General features: G+C 41.2%; 1 protein-coding gene across 5 annotated transcripts in view; it reads left to right on the forward strand.

Moving 5' to 3' along the window:
* Positions 1-20,546, forward strand: part of ITGB6 (integrin subunit beta 6) — a 143,665-nt gene that overhangs the window by 63,777 nt on the left and 59,342 nt on the right. For all 5 annotated transcript variants that reach the window (XM_060152799.1, XM_060152798.1, XM_060152800.1 and 2 more), the window contains 3 exons: positions 1,832-1,997; positions 3,258-3,419; positions 6,503-6,598. In XM_060152799.1, the coding sequence (XP_060008782.1) occupies positions 1,832-1,997; positions 3,258-3,419; positions 6,503-6,598 (424 nt within the window). The remainder of the gene's footprint in view (positions 1-1,831; positions 1,998-3,257; positions 3,420-6,502; positions 6,599-20,546) is intronic.

The following is a 20,546-nucleotide window of genomic DNA, read 5'->3' on the forward strand; positions in this document are numbered from 1 at the left end:
CATCAAAGTCTTCCTGCACTTAGGAATACCAGACAGCACTTCAACACTACACTTGGGGGCCACTCTAAACAGCAAAATTACCCCAAAATCACAAAAATGCAAAAAAAAAAAAAGCCCGTGGCACCAGATAGACCACAAAAAGGACATTTGTTTACAGTATGACAGCTGGAACAAGAAGGCTGTCTTATTTGACCTCAGCTGGAAACATATGTATCATATCAGGTGACTCAACTTTTTTTATTTTTTTGGCTGTATTGGGTCTTCGTTGCTGTGCGTGGGCTTTTTCTAGTTGCGGCGAGCAGGGGCCACTCTTCCCCACGGTGCGCGGGCTTCTCATTGTGGTGGCTTCTCCTCTTGCGGAGCACGGGCTCCAGGTGCATGGACCTCAGTAGCTGTGCCCTGTGGACTCTAGAGAGCAGGCTCAGTAGTTGTGGCGCACGGGCTTGGTTGCTCCGCGACATGTGGGATCTTCCCGGACCAGGGCTCAAACCCATGTCCCCTGCGTTGGCAGTCAGATTCTTAACCACTGCGCCACCAGGGAAGCCCGACTCAGCTTTTTTGTCACTCTGTGCACATACACGAATGACAGAGAAAGGACTGATTTGGGAGTTACAAATACATTTTAGCGATATGGATTTTCAAAGATATGGAGTCTGTAAATAATGAGAATTGACTGTATACCTCAGGCAGATGACTATGGTGAAAAAGAGCCTACTCCTCAAAGATGCATCAGCTCCTTGTATGCTGACAGGACAGGCTGTTGAACTTGCAAAGATGCTCACCTAAGTCAACCAGCTCTCCTCAGAAGCATACCACAGCCTCACTGGGGGCTACTCCTCTTTGTCTCTGTGCCTCTACACCTATGTTTCTCAAACTTTGGAACGCATCAGGAAGACTTGGCTCAACACAGGTCTCTGAGTCCACACCTAACATTTCCGATTCAGCAGGTCCGGAGTCATACCCCAGATTTTGCATTTATAACAAGTTCCCATGTGATGCTCACGTGGCTGGTCCAGGGACCACACTTTGAGAATCTCTGCTCTCTTATTTATCTCTACTTTACAAAGGAAAACCTAAAGCTCAGAAGGGTTGAGTAACTTGCCCAAAGTCTCATGCACAGCTACTAGCTGGCTTTCAGAATAAAATGTGGCTGATTCAGGATTAGCAATTTCTGTTCTACTGTGATGTCTTTAGGGCAGATCTCATCCTAACATGGCATTTTCCTCACAGGTAAACTGTTTTTGGTGGTGGTTTTACCCCAGGCTTGTCCACAATAGTCTGTTCTATCACAATAGAGTTGGGCTCTAGAATCAAGAGCCTTGCTCTGATTTTCAGGCCCTGGGCAGGCAGGACTGAGCAGAGGACGGCGTAGACAGGTTCCTCTCTCAGTCTTGCTACAGGGAGACTCATCCTTGGTGACAGTTTAAGCTATCAAAATACAAAGGAATTGTTGTCATCATGTAAACTTAATGGTGGATTTTGGTTGAGAGGCAATAGAAGGTAGTGATTACACACACACACACACACACACACACACACACACACACATACAAACACACACGGGGAGTCTGATCACCTGATTATCTGTTTTCTGTGTTTGAACCAATGCAAGACATACAGCAAGCTCTAAGTGTTAGCTAATGTGGCCAATTTGGAAGGGCTGGGTGGGAGATGATGAAAACAACCTTAACAGTGAGACTCACAGCCAAGTTACGGAGTCGGGCACTTTAGAAAAATGCATCTTCATTGAAGGAAATGCTGTTAGGCTATTAAACCCATTCATTGTGTGTTGTATCATATTTCAAGAACATTTTACATCTTCCTTTTGCAGTAGTATTCCATACATTTGTTTACCTACATTTGGATTCAAGCACATTTTGCCGTTGACAAATGATGCAGAAAGATTCAATGAAATTGTGAAGAATCAGAAAATTTCTGCTAATATTGACACCCCAGAAGGTGGATTCGATGCAATTATGCAAGCTGCTGTATGTAAGGTATGCTGAGGGGAGCAGTGTTTCATTCTGTTGACACAAATTTCATCTCTTGTGAACAAATCTCCTTTGAAAAGCTTAGCTAACTTTATCTTTCCTTTAATCACCATATTTCTACAACAGATACTTAAAATTTTTGTACATTTTTTAATTCCATCATGTTGAAACAGGGACAATTTTTTATGCCTAATATTCAAATAGTCTAATAACATTGTAGTACAGTTGGGAAAAATTGGTTAAAAGAATAGCCATGTATGATTAATTTTCAAAGATCCAAATCATATTCATTAGTTTTTGAATTAACCATGGTGAAAAAAAAGAAAAAAACAAAGACAGCAATTAACGAAAAAAAAGTAAAAATGCTCTGATTCAGAATAAACGTCTACATATGATCAGCTATCTATTGTTTCGAACAACAAAATAAGCATCAGAAGCCACAGTGTCTCTACAACAATGCAAGAATACCTCTCCTCCTTGACAATCAAACCCATATCCATGGGAACGATTCCCCTGTCTTCAGATGACAGTCTTCATGGAAAATATCAGGAAACAGATAGGGCCGAAGGTCCTAGAATGTGGGAGGGCCAAAGAATTAAGGAAGGAAGGAAAAAGATAAGGTACCATGGGGCAGCTACGATGAGCTTCTGTCCAACTAGTTCCTTGACTAATCTTAATTAAAGGGGAGAGCTCTGCAAAGAGACAGAAAACAGACCATCTTAATTAACAGTACTCTGCAGTCATACTTTGATAAGCAGTTTTTATCCTTGTATTATGTTTAGAATTTTTGGATGATATCAGTAGAAAGAGAAATAGGTGCCTACAGGTTGGGTGAAATTTTAATAAAACAGGCTTACTTCGGGTCCATTCTGTATTGCATTCTGACTAGCTCTGCTTCAGCTTGGATTTGGGATAATCTATGACCTCCCTCACTCCCTTCTGTCATTTTTCTGGTAAATTGAAAACTGGACAGTAAAAATAATTAACTGTGTAAATGTCAATATCAACTGGATACTGATTGTAGTGGAACCATTTTTTCTGAAGCATAAATCATCTGAAAATGTAATCCAGGATAAAACAAAGGTCACAGAATTTCATGTTTTTAATATGTTAATATTACCAACTCACAATAGATGAAACAGTCTAAAATAGATTGAGCAGCAATATATATTTTAATAATCTGAATGTGTCCAAGCATAACTGATCCACTCTCAATAAACGTCCGCCCCTCTCCCATACAAGCTAAATGCTTCTCTCTCACTGTAGGAAAAAATTGGCTGGCGTAACGACTCCCTCCATCTCCTGGTCTTTGTGAGCGATGCCGATTCTCATTTTGGAATGGACAGCAAACTGGCAGGCATCGTCATTCCTAACGATGGGCTCTGTCACTTGGACAGCAAGAATGAATACTCCATGTCAACAGTCTTGGTGTGTAACCTATACTCTACACTGTTTTCAGGGCTACAAGTAGGCGAACGAAGCAACAATTGCTGTAATACATAGCAGAGTAACCCACCCTTGGTAGAAGCAGTGCACATTTTCTGATTTGAGATTAACACATTGGCCTTTCTCCATCCTCATCGCCCTCAGAGGTCCCCTCAAGAGCACAGATGGGCGGTGGCGATGTGGGATAAGTTCAGATTTGCTATAGTACGAATGATCCCAGAACCTCCCCAATTTTTCAAAGAGCCCGAGGCCAGCAAAATATAATACAGTCAGCTCATTCTGTTTGAACCATAGCCCTGGAAAGGAAGGCTCAGACCAGAACAGTAGTCACCTAGGAGTTGTTTCAAATGATGGTCCCAGAGTCATGCTGCCTCAATAGTTCCATGTTTTCATGGACCCTGGGACTCCCTGGGAAACCACTAGTCAGGTGCTGCTCGGCTGGTGCCTATTAAATTTGGCTTATTTTCGTCATTTAAAAAATGCTCGTGACATTCAAAAAAAAGAAAAAACACTTGACTTTTGTAAAACAAGGTAAAAATTTCAGAGCTCTTTTGATGTACATGATCTCATTTGATCCTCACCAGAACCCTATGTGTCTAATTGTTTCCCTTGAACAGACCGTGAGGCTGCCACGCTGGTGCATGTGTCCTTCCCTCTGTCTGCAATGCCCTTTCCTCCAAGGCTGCTGAGAAACCCTTACTGATCTTTTAAAACCCAGCTCGATCATGACTGCTCCGGGGACGGGGAGGACCCTGTCTGACCTCCACTGGACCCCAAAGCGATCATCTCTCCCCTGGCTCTTATACATAGATGGCTTCTTGGCCATCGCCATACGGAACTGTGCTTGTTGGTTTCTGTCTGTCTTTAACATACATCCTCAGTACCAGAACCGGTTTATTATCTCTATTTGCTGACAGCACAGTGCCTGGAGCACACTAAAAATAGAATTGAATTATGAAGCAGAAATCTGCAAAGGTCATATTATCCCCATTTAACACTTGGGGAAAAAATGGTACAGAGAATTTAAGTGACTTTTGAAAATGACAATGCTGTAGAAGTGTGTGTAGGTGAGAGAAAGAAAGAGGGAAGAGAACCCAGGATTCTAATATCAGATTGGAAAAACTATCCTCTAAAAAGAAAAGACTTTAGTGAGATAATGTACAGAAATGCTTACTACAGCGTTGGCTATTAGTTTTAAAAATCTAATGGTTCATGAATTATCTGCTATCATTTCTTGACCTAAATTTCTAAACTTCAACATGGCTGTTTCTACCTAACTTTTGATCAATAGTGTTCACCAAATTTATATTGTTTTAATTGTATCGGTTGTCCTTCCATATTACAGGATTAGTGAGGGTAGCCACATTTTGTCTTTTAGCCAATGAGGGGTAATAAACCGTGAGAAGTGGATCCCTTTTTTGTTACTTTTTTCTTGCAACTATTCAAATGCCCCATAATAGACATCTCAGAAAAAAGCAAGATCACAGAAGCAAGTACTGCCTGTTGCCTAATATGACCTTCTCCTGTAATACACATTCAAGTGATTCTTATTAAGTTGCTACAATGCACAGAGCCGTGGGCTATTTCCCTGCCTGCAACATAGCCCCCGGGTCCTCTGAGCACTTTCTATGCTCTCAACACTGGGCCAGGCTCCTGGGGCCGCAAAATAACAGGACATGATCCCTGGCCTTGAGGAACTTAGAATATAATTGTGGGAATTAAACCAAAAGATCTGGATCAAATAGAAAACCATATTCACCCGCCTATGGAGGGCTACGTGGTACCATCCTGGCTACACAGGCACAGCAGTTGAAAGTTCGGAGAACATCTGGAGATAAGTAGGGACCAGCGGTGGAGGACCTCAGGCTTAAGGTTGAAGGATACTTAATATTTGGGCAATTGAAACACAGAGACTGAGAATGTCAGACTCAGAAAGCTTTATAGATAGTACCTGGATTCTGCTAATATCCACTAATAAAAATCCAAATGGGATAGAAAGCACGCATTACACAGCCAGATTTGCAGTTGGGTAACTGACCTGAGTATCTTAGGCAAAACTATACTTTTCCCTCAACTTTAATTTTGTGGCTGAAGACAAAAATATTCCGGAAGCGCTGAGGATATATGAACACACCACATTCGTGTGCAAGAAGGCTTATTCGTCAGTGTTCCTGCACTTTGGCTTACTGCAGTCATAAGCAACACGGTATTCTTAGTTCCCTTGTTTGCAGGCCACTCCCTCATTTGAGGGTTTTTTTTACACATTATTCACATTTGGAGTCATACGCCAGGCAAATGTGCTCCAGGTTTTCCAGGCTTGGAAAGTAAAGGTCATCTGCAAATATGATAATTAATGACTTTATATTTTAAAGTACTTGTATCACTCAGGAATGAATGTATCAGTGGAACAGAAGTAAATTGAATACAATGGCTTTTCAATTGCCCTGTAAAAATATTGCAGCATCCCATAAAACCAATTTGTGACATCAAAAAGGCAGTAAGACCAAACTGGAGAACTGGTACAGGAATATCTCAAGTCAGAGGGATTTAGGAGTGGCAGTGTGTGCTTCCTCAGCAGGTTGGTCCTTCTGCAACCCTCATCCCGCCCCATCCAATTCCAGTCAGAGTTTCAGAGCTGCAAGAGTCACCTCCCTCACCTTCATCATAGTCATGGTCCCTCTCTCAATTCTAACATTCCCTCCAATATTTACCTGCAGGCAAGTGGCACTTAGAAAAAGACATGTATCTCTACCCTTGAAAAGATGACACACTGTAAGTCTTTAGATAAATTTAGTGATCTCCTTGGAAGTGACAGATCATCATACACCACATTGACAGGCACCGACTCTAGGGAATTACATCAACTTACAATATCTAGGAAACAATTACTAAACCAATTAAGAAAATAATGCTAATTGTGTATTTGTTTACTTGGAGTGATAGACACAGTAATACCTGTGAGAATTGAAAATGCCAAACTCAGTAAGATATCTTTGAAAGAGATATTCCTTTATTTTACATATTTTTGTTAAGAAGATACTTAAAATCTTTGTGTTCAATTTTAGGAATATCCAACAATTGGACAACTCATTGATAAACTGGTGCAAAATAATGTATTATTGATCTTTGCTGTAACCCAAGAACAAGTTCATTTGTATGAGGTAAGCAAACATGATTTGGGAAATTCCTTCAGGGAGATTATTGGACATGAAACTTTAACGCTGAATTTAATACATGGGAGGCCAATAGGTAATCATTAACACGTACCAGATATACTGGACACTGGCAAAGTGGATTCAGTTACTGTTTGCAATTTAAATTATAAACACAGAGGTGCAGCAGAGAGTGGAGGACAGATATGGTGGGATAAGGAAGAAACAGTTATGGAAATGAAAAGTTGGAAGAGAGTCCCAATAAACATAGGACCACCTATCTAATGGAAAATCAATCTATCTTCCCTTGAGCTCTTTCATCTGATAAGGAGAGTTAACAGTGAGCAGAGAAAATTATGAGAATGGGAGGAGACTTGACTTAAATCTCTGACATTTGCAAATTCGATACATAGAAAATACACAAGTAGAGATACAACTCAAACTATTGAGAAGTGAAAAGTTGAAAGAAAAAAATTTGTTAAACCCTGGGCCAAAAGGTAATTTCTCCCTTAAAGTAGTTGGATTTGCAGTTCAGGTTTTTGAATGGAAGCACCAATGGCAGAAAGGAAATTGTTTTGTTAGATGAAAAAAATGTTCATAAATCACTGCATACACAGTAAAACACATATTACAAGTGCAAAAGTTTTCTGGGGCTTCTTTCCAGCCTCAGAAAAACAATATGTCAAAATGCCATGCATTGGGGTAGTAGCAAATGATCTATTATTCCTCATGGGCAGTTTCACAGAGGAGGAATCTCTAGCCTGAGTCCTAGAAAATGTTGCGAAAATATGTGTCCGTTAAATCGTCTGTGCCTTCTATGCAGAAGCTTCAAATACTCCTAAATTCAAAGTCGGATCTCCCATTCCTTTTGAAAGGACCTCTTAACTCGCTTGGTGAATTTACAGGGCTCAGGAAACACTGAGATTATTTCACAGAAGGCTTTGATTAAATGCCACTCACTGATCAGGACGGTACAATCCATGAACTTGCATCAAGTTCTGTAGAAAGGATCCAGGAGGAGATCCTATCTTGCATTTTTAATGAGAGGAGGGTATTGTGCTCCAGGTGAGACTACCTTCTGCTGAAAACGAAGGAAGTCCCTTGCAATCTAGCTACATACTCGAGGGCTTTGTTCTACTCAGAGACCATGTGGGTTCACCTGATCTAGGCATTTTCTTAAGGCTTTTTAGTATGTGATACTCGTTTCCAGTGGTTTTAAGTAGTAGAGTTGCAGTAAAGATTTTTGAAAAGTACCCCAAATACAATAGTGAGTCTATTCTGCCTTTGATTCGTAAGGCTAGAGTGAGAGGACCCTGGGGGTCACCACACCTCCTCCAAAGCAAGGCTCCTGTTTAGATAGGGGAGGAGAAGTTGCACAAAGTTTTCTTAAAAGAGGGATCTGGGAAACACGATTGATGACCATGAACAGAGACACCCATAACTCACTTTGGTAATAGTCTTTAAGACACAACTCATTCAAATGCCTCCACAAAATTGCTATTAAAAAGACAGAGCAAGGTGAAGAATAGCTCTGTGGCAAAACAGAATCTGTCAGATTTAAACAGGTTGCATCCACGGTTCCCTGTTGCAAAGGAAATGATCATTTCCAAGGAAAACACCAGATTAGAGCCTGCCTCTAACGTAACAGCAGGACATTTATTTTGCCTGACTACTAATCTCATTAGGAGGTGAATTTATGTTCCGTTGTGACCTGTGGTTTTTACCATCTCGGCTCCACTAAATTCAAAGGGACATTTGCAGGGAGCCATGCAGTGGACCAGGCCAGCAGCCCGCTCTGTGACTCTGATCCTTTCATTATTTTATTTTCATTCTGATGGACTCATCATTTCCTCTGCATTAGTGGGAGTAGACGGCAGCCTGGTCTAAAGATAATGACAGCAGCATTGCACTTCCCTGAAGGTTTTGCACAGCATGAAAATGCTGGTTTCTTGTTTTATTGATAATGGAAACTGAAAATAGACCAGTAATGGCTTGGGTTGCCTTTCTATTTAAATCTCTTAGAAGGAGCCCTATGTGTGCAGGAGCCCTATGTGACCTGATGTTTGGATAGCTGTGATAGAGGCAGCATAACGACCAAAGAATCACTGAAAAATAAAACCAGTGATAGGATAAATAAAGCAACTAAGTGGTTGGATCTAATGGAAATTCCAGGAGGCAAACTGTTTGCCCCAGTTCTGTGTTAAGCACAGTTATGTACACACACCCGGGACAGGAGCTAGGTCAGGTTCAATGGTGCCCATCTTGCAGCAAATAAAGAGTTATGTTGCCCGTTCATGGAATGCAAGAAAAAATGACTATTTTTAAAAATAATTTTGGTAAGATGCCTTGGACTGCCCAGGTGTGTATGTTGCCGTACTTTGTGGTAACAGAGATGAACAAACAATGGAAAGGCTACAGTGAGCAGTTTTGCCTCCTGTTCATTATGACTGCAGTGTGTGCCCCAGACTCCAGCAAACAGATGATTTTGAACAAACTTATTATCATGGATAGTTTCCTGTTTGTCCAATTACAGGGTTCAAAAGATAATGATAGATAATAGACTGAGTAGTAGGTAGTATATTACATTCAACTGCTAAATACCATTTTGAATCAGGATTCAATTACCCAAGCTTTAAAAAATATTTTTTTTATCTCCTCTGCTGTTTTCAAATATTTACTGTTAATTTACATCAATTTAGTATCAGGCTACTAAGCCCCAACTGTCTAATTTGACTAGTCTTTCCTTGCTAATGAGAGACTGAGAGAAAAGCAATTAAATTAGCATTTTTTACTACATTGTCAAATCCTGTTATTAATCACCTGGGATTATTTGCAAGACTTTAAAATATCCCATTATCTTTCAAAATGTCTACCTCTGGCTGGAAAAGATGAGTTTTATGACGTTAATTGTTATTGTATATATATATAATAATAATTGTATGACCTGGTGTTTATGATGTAATGTTGAAACACCACTTAGAAAGTAAACAAGATGTATTGGTAAAAGACACTTCACTAACATCTGTGGCCACTAATTGATGTCCCTGTGGTTATTAGGACAGAATGATGGGTCTAAAGCATGGGGACAGGGGCCCAAGCAGGTTGTTCTACCAACAAAAAGGCCCTCCCCTCTGGAGGTAAAAAACCTTCTATTATTAACTCTGTAAAGAGCATGGTGGGTCTCGCTCATCTTTCTGTTTAGGCCAATTCTCAATACAAAGTAGATTCTCAGTAAATATTTGTTGAATGAATTAAAAAACAAAAAACTGCAATGGAAGCACTTCATTTTTTCTCAAATGGGCTCAAAGTTTCTAAATAGAGATTTGGAGTTTTGTGTGACAAATGCCTGTCAAGGTCAAGGGAGCCCATGTCCAAGAGCAGGTGGGGGAGTCTGACCTACCATTATGGTCTCCTGCAGCCTTGGCTGTTTCTTCTGCACTTGAATCCAGTTGGCACTAGAGAGGAAAGGAACACTCTGCCATCAGCCTTGGGATCACCCTGTTGGCTAAGCTCCAGAGCCTTCTTCCTAGTTTGTAAAAGGAAAACCCGAGTGATTAACCACTTGACGGTCATTAATCCAAAAACAAAGGCTGCTGCAATATGCTATGAGCCTGATGTTTCAGAAGTGTGGCTTCTGAAATTGTCTACCATATACAAGTTTCAATTTTTCAGGAATCAAAAACCCAGTTTTTATTTCACCCTTTCTTTCCTTTTTCTCCTCATCTTTTGAGCTTTTCACCATAGCAAGGGAACTGAAAGGAGGCAGAGAAATTAGGGAGGGAGATAAAACAATAATTGGACCCTTTTGCTATTTGTAGCCTGTTCTATTATTGTTTTGCTTTATAATGTTTACTGTTGGAAAAGACCAAAACAATTTTTTCCAGTGAGAATCCCTTTATCTCTCGGATCGGTTTTTACTGAATAAAAGGACTGGAGTGGATGACCTCCAGCTTTGGTAGTCAATGATTCTGGACCTGGAGGGGGCGCAAATCACCATAAATTCCAATGATTTACACACGGATAAAGTATAGTTAGCTGTAATATAGCTAATTTTAGGGCACGGTCTAAAAAGTTGTTCTTTATCTATGAACTCCACCCTGTAATTAGGGGAATTCCAAATTTATGCTTTTAATGAAAATAAAATCATGTAGGAATTAAAAAGAGAACTTCTGGATTACGAGAAATGTCCATGGAGTTAATAAATTGCTCTCAATTCAAGTGTAATGGAAAAGGATTTTGATTTCTCTTTATTCGCTGGTATCTGAGAATAAAGACCAAGGAGAGCCAGCTGCCTGCACTTTCCTCATTAATAAAAACACCTCTCAGAGAGGGAGATTTTGGAAAAAACAAACTCGTGTCCTCAGATTATCAGGGCAAAGTGGTTGGAAGTATTTTCCAGACTAATTAATAAACCATAAACAAGAAAAATCATCAGTAGTTACCCCCTAGGTTACACAGAGTACTTTTCTTCTAAAGAACACAAGGACTCATAATCCAGAAAATAAACACACAGAAAAAAAGATACAAATTTATAGTCAGGGTCTTAATGAGATGCCTTCTTAGGCCAACCCATGTAGAAATATAAAATGAGATTTCATCAATACTAGGCCTAAATATTTCAAGATTTACATAATACCCACAAGGTCTAACATCATTAGAACCAGGGTGCTATTGACCATAGTCTTCATTCATTCATTCATTTATCAAACATCCATGAGCCAGGCCAGGGTTGGTGACTAGAGAGAAGAAGACACAGTGTCTGCCTCAAGAGCATTAGCAGACTTGTAAGCCAATGATTTACCTAAAGGTTAGAGGTTATGTTCTAGAGACCCCAAGGCAGAGTTTTACTGAGGGGCCAGAGTTTTCACATCTGTCAATGTTTTTACTCTTTTCTATTCACCATTTTTATTAGAAGGGGCAGCAAATTAATCGGGAATCTTAAAACTACCTTCGATGCTGAGGGTATCCCAGTGCTGGCCCTTCACTTTATAGAGGTGGAAACTGAGGGCCAGAGAGAATCAGCAACTATGACCATGAGAATAATAGGGAAGGTTTGCTGAGGGCTTATTAGGTGGCAGCTGGGGTTAACTATTTTAACTCACTTTATCTTTTAATCTCCTTTTTAGCACCCCCAAAAATCCAAAAGCAAGTTGCATGTGAGAGCCAGGATTTGAGCCCAGACAGTTTGAGTCAACAGCCCCAAACAGTGAGTTGAGTCACAACTGAACTTGAGTTTCTGCAGTGAAAGAGCAGGCCCATTCCTAACCATTAGGCCAACAGAGAAGCAGCCTTTTCACAAAGTAGCCGGCTTTTGAAAGTCACTGAACAGTAAGAGCACAGAGCCCACGGGAGCAGCAGAGCATTCCCTGCAAACGGCAGAGTCCTTCAAGGCCAGTAAACACTGGATTTTACTTACTCTTGCTGTTGACTTAGACAAATAGAGCCATCTGAATATGTGTGGACTTGAAAAGAGACACATCTGGATTCTGCCTTGTGTGATATTTAAGCCCTAAGCGGTAAGAATGGGTCCCACAGTTAGGGAGCTTATGCCATTGGCTAACCCACGAAAAATAGCTAGTCTCTAAGGTGACCACTATCGAGGTTTTGGCCAAAGGGGGAATAGGGGACACATGGTCTGACACAGGCTGTAGGCCTCTTATGAGGATACCATTCAAGCACATGGAAAAATAGAGTAGCACAATGAACACCCACGTACCTCCTGCCCAGCTTTCTCCAATCTTAACACTTTGCCACTATATTTGCTTCCGATATTTTACAGAAATAAAACATTTCAGATCCAGTTGCCTGCTGTGTAACTGCCCACCTCCCTCTTTCCTTCCATAGAAGTAACCAGTATCCTGAACTTAGTGTTTATCATTCCCATGTTTATTATGTGAAGCATTGAAACATATGTCTACCCATAACTAATTACGTAGTTTGGGCTCACAAGTTTAATTTCATGCTTTATGTATTATTTCCATAGTTTGCTTTTGGACTCAATGTTATGTTTTGGGTGTTTTTTTTTTAAATGATGGTAAAATATACCCAACATAAAATTTACCATTTTATAGGTTAAGCATATAGTTCTGTGGCATTAAGTACATTCACATTGTGGTGCTCAAAGTTACGTTTTTGAGGCTTATCCGTGGAAACACTTAGAGCTCTTGTTTACTCTGTTCCACTGCTATACATATTTCATTACGTGTATTTACCGTAGCATGTTCATTTGTACCTAAGGGCTTCAGATCATTTCCAATCCTGCAGCATTACAATTGTTGCAGCCATGCATATCCTTGCAGGCATGTTCTCTGTTGAGGATCCATGTCTGGAAGTGAAGCCCCTGGGTCACAGGGGAGTGGCATCCTCAACCCCCCTGGGTGTATCCAAGTTGCTTTCCAAAGTGGTTGTATCACTTACTCAGTTACTCTCCTACCAAAAACATGGGAGTGTTGAAAAAAAAACCCAAAAAACAAAACAGAAAAAAGAAAAACCACACATTAAATTACTCTTTTTCTGATGATAAAATTAATACATTATTTAAAAAAAAAGAGGGAGATACAGAAAAGCACAATGAAGAAAATAAAGATCACTCATAAACTCACTACTCAGACACAGCTAACCATTCTTGACATTTTAGAATGTCTTCTCTTTTGTTTTTACGTGCATTTACATGTTTTAACATAATTGGTATCAGATTGTACATATTAAGTATGTTCAAATTTTTGGAATGTGTTTATATATTTACAGTCTTAAAAAGGCATAAAAATTAAGTTGCTCTTAGTTATATGTCGAACAACCACTTTCATTAATAAGAATAGCATTAGATGAAATCAGGGTCATTCTACAGAATTCTGAATCTGTGGTTGCCAGACTTAGAGGGTGTGTGTTTTAAAATAAAAGCAAACTTGCTGCCCACCCCTAGCAGCCCCAGAACATCTAGAATTACTACACCTTTACCTACCAGGTCACGTTTTTACATATTCCAACGATACTTGGTTACTTTTTTATACATTCATGCAACATGTTTAATAGGACCAACAAATTATTTCTAGTAACCCCTTTTCTTATCCCTGAAAGTGCCCTACTGGTGAGGACTCTGACATCTGTGAACAAACTCAGCTCCTTCAAAGGCTCTTCTCCATGCTGCAAAGTGCTCAAAGCTGTGTACCTACACTTCCCTTCCTAGGAGGGTCCACAGTGTGAGGGGACTCAGTTACCTATCTATCCCCAGAAGCCTTTCCTATGGCTGCAGGTGGCCACTCTCTATCTGTGAGGCTGGACCAAATTACAGCTATGATTAAAGGAAGCTCACCCCTTCTTGGACCAGCATGCAGAGTTTAACTGTACCCATGCATTCTCCACACGGCACAGCCTTTCACACAATTACAGAGGACATCAAGGCACAAGGGACAAGTTAAACTGACAGCTCCCAAACATAAGAGAAATTTGAGAGTATTATATGTTTTAACTTTATGGCTCATTATCTGAAAGAGCTCAAACTAGGCTACAGCGGGGCCACTGTTAGTTACAACATTGTTCAGTATCTTGTTGCCCTTACGGTCTTGAATCTTCAAAAAGTAATCAGAAAATTTTTGAAACAGAAAATTGTGTTGAGCTTGAACAATTTGGGCACATTTTATTCACTAATTCAGGGGTTGGCATACTTCTTCTATAGGGTTGCCAGATTTAGCACATAAAAATACAGGATGTCCAATTAAATTTGAATTTCTAAACAGCAAATAATTTTTTATGTTTTAGTATGTTCATGCAATATTTGGGCCACATACTAAAAGCTTTGAAAGAATTACTAAGAAAAATGGAACAGAGAGTACAGCAATGGGGAAAAATGGAAGAGGAGAGTGTAAGACCTTACTTCCATAGGATCTTCAGGGAAGACCCTTTTTAAGAAGTGATGAATAAAGCAGCAACCTGAAGGTTAAGAGCAGTCAAGAGGAGAAGGAGTGTGCAAAGGCCCTGAGGTAGCAAAGTACTCAGTGCTCAGTGTGTTTGACAAACTGAAAAGAGGTTTGTCAGCCTGATGTGAGCTGGCGTAGAAGGGGATGGAGTGGGAAAGGTAGGCTAAAACAAGACCCCCCGGTCTTAGTGCCATTCCGTGGATAGAAGGCATTCAAAATGACCACTTTTGTTATTGAGTAGAAAATAGATGTCACAGGTGTATGACAAACTGAGGACCCCATATGGGTTACAGGGGTATAGTTTTAAAAACATAATCCCTTTATTTTCCAAATTGCCAGAGCTATTCCTGGAAGCATCCTCTTGACAACAAGAATGGTGTGGACCAGACATTCTTAAACTTTGGCGCTCATTAGAATCATCTAAGAAGCTTTCTAAAAAACCCAAGGCCCAGGTCACACCCTGATCCAATTAAATCAGTATCTCGGGGGGCTGAGACCCAGGCATCGGTATTTTAAAAAATCTCCCTTGTTGTCTCCAAGCACCCAGGGAGGCTGTTAAAATATAGACTCTGATTTAGGAGGTCTGGGCTGAGGCCTGAGATTTTGCATTTTTTTCTTTTCTTTTTATTGAGGTATAATTGACATATAACATTATGTTCATTTTGTCTGTACAACATAACAATTCAATATTTGTATACACAGCCCAAAGAGATCACCACAATAAGTCTAGTTACTGCCTGGCATCACACTGTTACAACATTTTTTTCTTGTGATGGGAACTTTTAAGATTTACTATCTTAGCAATTTTCAAATATGCAATACATTATTATTAACTATAGTTACCATGCTGTACATTACATCCCATGACTTATTTTATAACTGAAAGTTTATACCTTTGGATTCCTTCACTCATGTCACTCCCACTTCCTGCCCCCACCCTCACCTCCCCACCCCTGGCAACCACCAATCTGTTCCCTGAATCTATGAACTTGGCTTTTTTGTTTGTTTATTTTGTTCTGATTTGATTAGTTTTGTTTGTTTTTAGATTCCATGTGTAAGTGAAATCATATGGTATTTGTCTTTCTCTGTCTGACTTGTTTAACTTAGCATAATGCCCTCAAGGTCCATTCTTGTAGCAAATGGCAAGATTCCTTTCATTTTCATCACTGAGTAATATTCCATTGTATATGTATACAATATCTTCTTTATCCATTCAGCCATTGATGGGCCCTTAGGTTGCTTCCATATCTTGGCTATTTGTAATAATGCTGCAGTGAAAATGGAGTGCATGTATCTTTTCAAATTAGTGTTTTCATTTTCTTTGGATAAATACCCAGAAGTGGAATTGCTGGATCATATGATAGAAATAAACCTACTCATGTGTGGTCAATCAATCTATAATGAAGGAGGCAAGAATATACAATGGGAAAAGGACCATCTCTTCAATAAACGGTGCTGGGAAAACTGGACATCCACGTGTGAAAGGATGAAACTAGACCACTATCTTCCACAATACACAAAAATTAACTCAAAATGGATTAAAGACTTAAATGTAAAACCTAAGACTATAAAACTCCTAGAAGAAAACATAGGTGGTAAGCTCCTCTTGACATCAGTCTTGGCAGTAATTGTTTGGATCTGACTCCAAAGGCAAAGGCAAAGTCAACAAAAGTTAAACTGAATAAGTGGGGCTACATCAAACTAAAACACCTCTGCACAGCAAGGGAAACCATCAACAAAATGAAAAGGCAACCAAAGAATAGGAGAAAATATTTGCAACCCGATAAAGGGTTAATAACCGAAATATACAAAAAACTCATACAATTCAATAGTTTTAAAAACATCTGATTTTAAAATGGACAGGGGGCTTCCCTGGTGGCGCAGTGGTTGAGAGTCCACCTGCCGATGCAGGGGACACGGGTTCGTGCCCCAGTCCGGGAAGATCCCACATGCCGTGGAGCGGCTGGGCCCGTGAGCCATGGCCGCTGAGCCTGCGCGTCCGGAGCCGGTGCTCCGCAACGGGAGAGGCCACAACAGTGAGAGGCCCGCGTACCACAAAAAAAAAAAAAAAAAAAAAAAAAAAAAAAAAGGCAGGGTAATCTTATTAAGAGACGATCTGAAGTATCTTCAGGAACAAATACTCAGTGTAGACCCTTTGTTCTCTCAGCCTCCATTCTCCAATGCCTCTCTGTGCGTTTGTTTGTCTCAGAACAGTCACGCACGGTGGGCCATTTGTCTTCCCTTATCGCACTGTGACTGCTGCCGAGCACTCGTTCAGCTGTGCGCTGCAGCTTCTCGGCTGACAAGATAATTACATTCCAGGGCAGACTGGGAGAAAGACAGGGAGTGCTCAAAAGTTCCGAAGCCGACTACCTAGTCATCGCTGGTACAGACTTCAAGATCAAGCACCTGATCTAATTAGCACACCCCCATCGCTGCCGGTCTGACTGTGGAATGCTGACAATTAAAAGCCTGAAGGCAAAGCCGATATCAGGCAACCCAGAGACAGACATTCACGCTACCTAGTGCCAGAAACAATTACATATTCTTTTTGGAATCTTGGGAGTCCTAGTAACACAGTCAAGCCTGGGGGTAAACTTTTGCATAATACCGGGAGCCCTGCGTTTACCGATAATGAACAGGAGAATAAAACCTCACAAAAATGAAAGACCTCACGGGAAGAAAGCCTACTGATTACCTTCAGAAGGACTTATTTCAGCCAACCCAGCCGGCCCCCAGCTCTGGAAGAAGCACACTTCCTGACAAAAGCGGGCTTTCACCTGCAAAGAGCTGTTTTACTTTGACCAGATAAAAAGTACAGTACAGTCCCCCAGGAAAAAAAAAATGTTTTTGCCTCTATGGTTTCACGACTTCTTACGTTTCTTTCAAGATGTAGCCTTTCAATGTGAAAGTGATTACGGACACAAAGCTTTTTCTTCCTTTCTTTTTGCTTTGAGTAGGAAAGTGTTCTATAATCTCTAAACCCCTATATATATAAATACCAGGCATTATTACCTTAACTTTCCAATGAGACACCCCCCCCCCACCCTGCCATGGCTGTTGGCATTTGCACAGTGAGCACGTAGAGCCCAGTGAGCGCTTGCTTTAAAGTCAAGACCTGTTTCTACCACTTATTAGCCCTGTGACCAGGCAAGGTACTCACTTTTCCAGGTAAAACGAAGGCTTAAAATCTTTAAAGGTTAGGGACTTCCCTGGTGGCACAGTGGTTAAGAATCCGCCTGCCAATGCAGGGGACACCGGTTCGAGCCCTGGTCCGGGAAGATCCCACATGCCGCAGAGCAACTAAGACCGTGCATCACAACTACTGAGCCTGCACTCCACAGCTACTGAAGCCCGTGCACCTAGAGCCTGTGCTCCGTAACAAGAGAAGCCACCACAATGAGGAGTCTGCACACAGCAACGAAGAGTAGCCCCCGCTCATCACAACTAGAGAAAAGCCTGCGTGCAGCAACGAAGACCCAATGCAGCCAAAAATAAGTAGAATAAATAAATCAAAAACTATATATCGGGCTTCCCTGGTGGCGCAGTGGTTGAGAGTCCGCCTGCCGATGCAGGGGACGCGGGTTCGTGCCCCGGTCCGGGAAGATCCCACATGCCGCGGAGCGACTGGGCCCGTGAGCCATGGCCGCTGAGCCTGCGCGTCTGGAGCCTGTGCTCCGCAGCGGGAGAGGCCACAACAGTGAGAGGCCCGCGTACCGCAAAAAAAAAAAAAAAAAAAAAAAAAAAAATTTTAGCAAAAAAATATTTAGTAAGTATAGTTAAAGAACAAGAACAGTGGCGTTGGTTAATCATATAATGTTGAAAATAAACGGCGCTGAGCATAAAATCCCTCCACATCAGTGAGACTCCATAGAAAGAGTTAAGCAAGCACAAAGCCTAAAGAGAAGAAGCAGGTTGCTCTAAATATTTGGTTTTACAAATTCCTTATTAAAATGCTACTAGCAGATATACGGCCAGTTGACTTCTGACTTCCCCCCCTCTGACGAGGCACATGAGAAGTGTGGTCTGTGTAAAATGGTGGCTGACAGGTCTGAGGTGGCGAGGAACCCATGATGCTATAGCAGAAATGTCACCAGAGGAGGACATGAGGGCATGTTCGAGTCACCATCCAAGGCAAAACCCCACAATGCCCAGCAAGGATACAGCCAATAATAAACTGTATCCCAGAACAGAGCCAGACTCTGAACCTGGAGGTGAGAGTGAACCCAACAGGAAGTACAGTCAAAGCAGGAATGAAGGCCCCATCGGCAGTTGTCTCTTCCATGGGGAGAACAGCAGTATAGCACCAAGAGCAGCCTAGAGGCTGCCAAGGTCCTCAACCTGAGTCTCTTTAAAGAGAAAACCAACCAACAGCCGGTCTACGGCTACCTGGGGCTGCAGGTATGTGGGGCTGCGGCTCCCCTGCCCTCAGCCCAGCAGGAGTGCACCCCTGATTTCTGGCAGCCGGATGCCCAGAGGCCCTGAACTTAGAGACGCTCTCTGAGAGGAACCTGAAGTGTGCAGGTGTGAATCCAGGTACTATCTTCTGAAGCCTTCGATGCCTGCCCGCTAAATCGCGGCCTGTCCACTTCTGATCCTCTAGCCTTGACAAACAGGAGATTTCTAGGGAGCAAATGCAGACTGTTGGACAAATACAAAATCTTTTTTGAGGTTGGGGCAACGTGAACGAAAAAATAGGGCTTGGTGAAAGAAGTTAAGGAAACGAAGGTGAACAGAAAAAGCCAACCTTGCAAACACGAGTGAGAAAAGCAACCTCAGGAACTCCTGGGTGGCATGGTGGGGAGGAAAGGGAGAAAATCCATAATTAAGATAATCCATGGACAGAGAACAGGGAACGTAAGCCCAAGAAATTCAAGTCCAAGCATAGGAGTTTGCATTTCTACTCAGCTCATGCCACGTCGCGTCTTCAGAGTTCATCATTTCTAATACCCAAGAGTTCTCTTTTCCGGTCACACTGCTATAATTGATCACACCCAGGCATGCAAAATCATCCTTTTTCTAACATTAAACATGTTTAATCAGGACAATTTATAATAACGCTTTAGGGCTTTAGTGACAGAAATGAATTTGACACATGATATTTACAGTAATCATAATACTACAAGATTTAAAGTGTAATGTTTTTACAGTGTTAGATCAAGAAGCCAAATTGTCCATGTTCTTAGTTAGTTATTTGCAATGCTTTTGGGGGGAATCAGCATCCAGAAATTAATTAATAGTCTTCCTCTCCACAATGGTCAGTGTCATCCTGGGTACTTCTCCTACATGCCAGCTCCTTTGTACCCTCACTCTGGTGACGGTCAACAAATGTGATTAATGTTAAACCACTCGTCCTAGTAGCCAAATGTCACACCACATGCAGGATCGTAATTATGCTTTAGGAAGTAGATGGATTTGGCTTTGTTAACCGAGAATGAACCCAGAATCTGGAGGCCCCTTGAACTATTGCGTCTGGAAAATACCCATTATGTCTCGGCCTGGGGGATACCAGGACATTTTTCAAGGATAGCAGTTTCATGCAAAGCTAAGGGCCTTGAAATTCCTTTTCAAAAGGCTCTAAACCTTTCTTTGTCAAACTCTAAAGTTTCCCTCTGCCTTCTCTTCTGGAACCAGTCAAATTTACACACATTCCAGCTCCACTTGAGTGAAATTCAAGTTCCCATTTAGGTATTTGCTGTTAACCACAGCTCTCACGCTTCATGGCCCTTTTGACATGTGTTTATTTGAAAAGTGAGTCGATGAACCAGTGCCTTCCTCGTATTTGACAAGTTCTATCTGACTTGGGGACCCACCTCAATAGGCAGTGATGGAGGGGCCCAAAGTAACGGGAGGGATGTTACCTGGATTATTATCCACAGCCCCTTCAATGATAAAACACGGTGTCAAGGCAGATGGACGACTGACACTTTTTTAACAGTTCAGCTTTCCAGCAACTTCAAACTTAAACACAATTATGAATGGTGAAATAAGTAGAACATTGCAAAACTCACAAATTAAAACCAAAGCCCATTTTTCCATAA

This window comes from Lagenorhynchus albirostris, chromosome 6, assembly GCF_949774975.1.
Source record: "Lagenorhynchus albirostris chromosome 6, mLagAlb1.1, whole genome shotgun sequence".
NCBI classification, from domain to species: domain Eukaryota; kingdom Metazoa; phylum Chordata; class Mammalia; order Artiodactyla; family Delphinidae; genus Lagenorhynchus; species Lagenorhynchus albirostris.